General features: G+C 39.8%; 1 protein-coding gene across 1 annotated transcript in view; it reads right to left on the bottom strand.

Annotated features, from left to right (window-relative positions):
* Positions 1-311: 311 nt before the first annotated feature.
* The window catches only part of LOC119283442 (polyadenylate-binding protein 4-like), a 5,149-nt gene continuing 4,179 nt past the window's right edge, over positions 312-1,281 (bottom strand). Inside the window, exons 9-10 of the mRNA XM_037562994.1 lie at positions 783-962; positions 312-681 (exon numbers count right to left, since the gene is read on the bottom strand). Coding sequence (XP_037418891.1) covers positions 472-681; positions 783-962 — 390 coding nt within the window. The 3' untranslated portion in view covers positions 312-471. The remainder of the gene's footprint in view (positions 682-782; positions 963-1,281) is intronic.

Here is a 1,281-nt window from a genome sequence, read left to right as displayed (position 1 = left end):
ATCTAGTAAAGTGGCCTGAACAGCTTGGACTTCAGATAATCTACATGGTTTCAGAAATATAGTCTGATGTGAGTATATGAAGATTGTACGACACCAGGTCTACACTTTAATCTCTATATAGACTCCACAATAAATTAAAATATATGGAGAAACCTTGCAGACGTAAGGCAGAAATGTTCATAACGTCAGAGGAAGAGCAACATAGTAAAGTCACCAAAAGTCATTTATTCTCTATAAGATTCATTCATAGGATGTCATAATAATAATAATAATAATAATAATAATAATAATAAAACTCGCAAGGTTCTAGCTAAATCCAATATAGTTTTATTCTGTATAAGTAACAAGTAACTCATAAGTCCAATCGGTAAAAATTCCACAACCTAAAATAAGAAAGAACGGCTATCTAGTTCCCAAAAATCCCTGTCCAGAAAAGAAAATGGAAGGTTCTTGGCCTGGTTGTGAACCCTCTCAGTTGGCGTTTACACCGGTAGAGTCGAGGAAGCCAGGGTGTAGGGCCTCCAGATCCTCAGGCTTATTTTTTGCCGCTTGCTGCCCTTGGAGAGCTTGCACACACTCGTTAACTTTTGCAGACAAGGTATCCTGCGAATTCAGCATCGAGAGCAAATAAGAAGTATCCAGCTCCAGCAACATTCCAGTGATCTTACTGGCCAGATCAGGCTGCAACAGACAGGGCATACCAAGTTAGTGCAACTGCTAGGTCCCTCAGTTATTGGTTTTGAAAGAAGCAAAATAAGGGATTAAAGTAGATGAGGAATTACATGATATCTCTCGACCAGTGGATATATCCTATTCCCGAGCATATCCCTTTGTTGTTCAGGTGGAGCAGCAGTCAGCAAGCTGGCAAAAGAATCATTCAGCGACGAAATAGGGCCGCCGTGATGGATGGCCAGGCCATTGCTCATAACATCAGGTGGAATGTACTTTGCATGAGCGAATTGCTGCATGACAGGTAGCAGTTTAAACTCTCCAAAAGGAAATAAATTATGCATAACTGGATCAGATAATGTTAACTATGTCCAAGGTAGTTCCCTGCCTAGCAATCCATGCTAGTGAAGTTCTGTCACAAGACAACGTCTAGGTAGTATAATTGAATTGGCAATAGTAACAGGTTGCACCTTAAACTCTTCAGAAGGAAAGAATTATCAAGTACTGTTAATTAATAAAGTGCTAGGTGGTAGCCTAACACTCCGTGTTAGTGAAGTTCTGCCACAAGACAATGTATACTTAGTATGATTGAATTGCCAATAGTAATTGGGG

This window comes from Triticum dicoccoides, chromosome 4A, assembly GCF_002162155.2.
Source record: "Triticum dicoccoides isolate Atlit2015 ecotype Zavitan chromosome 4A, WEW_v2.0, whole genome shotgun sequence".
Taxonomy (NCBI): domain Eukaryota; kingdom Viridiplantae; phylum Streptophyta; class Magnoliopsida; order Poales; family Poaceae; genus Triticum; species Triticum dicoccoides.
Note: the sequence above shows the minus strand (reverse complement) of the source record. Positions and strands in the feature narration are given on the sequence as shown.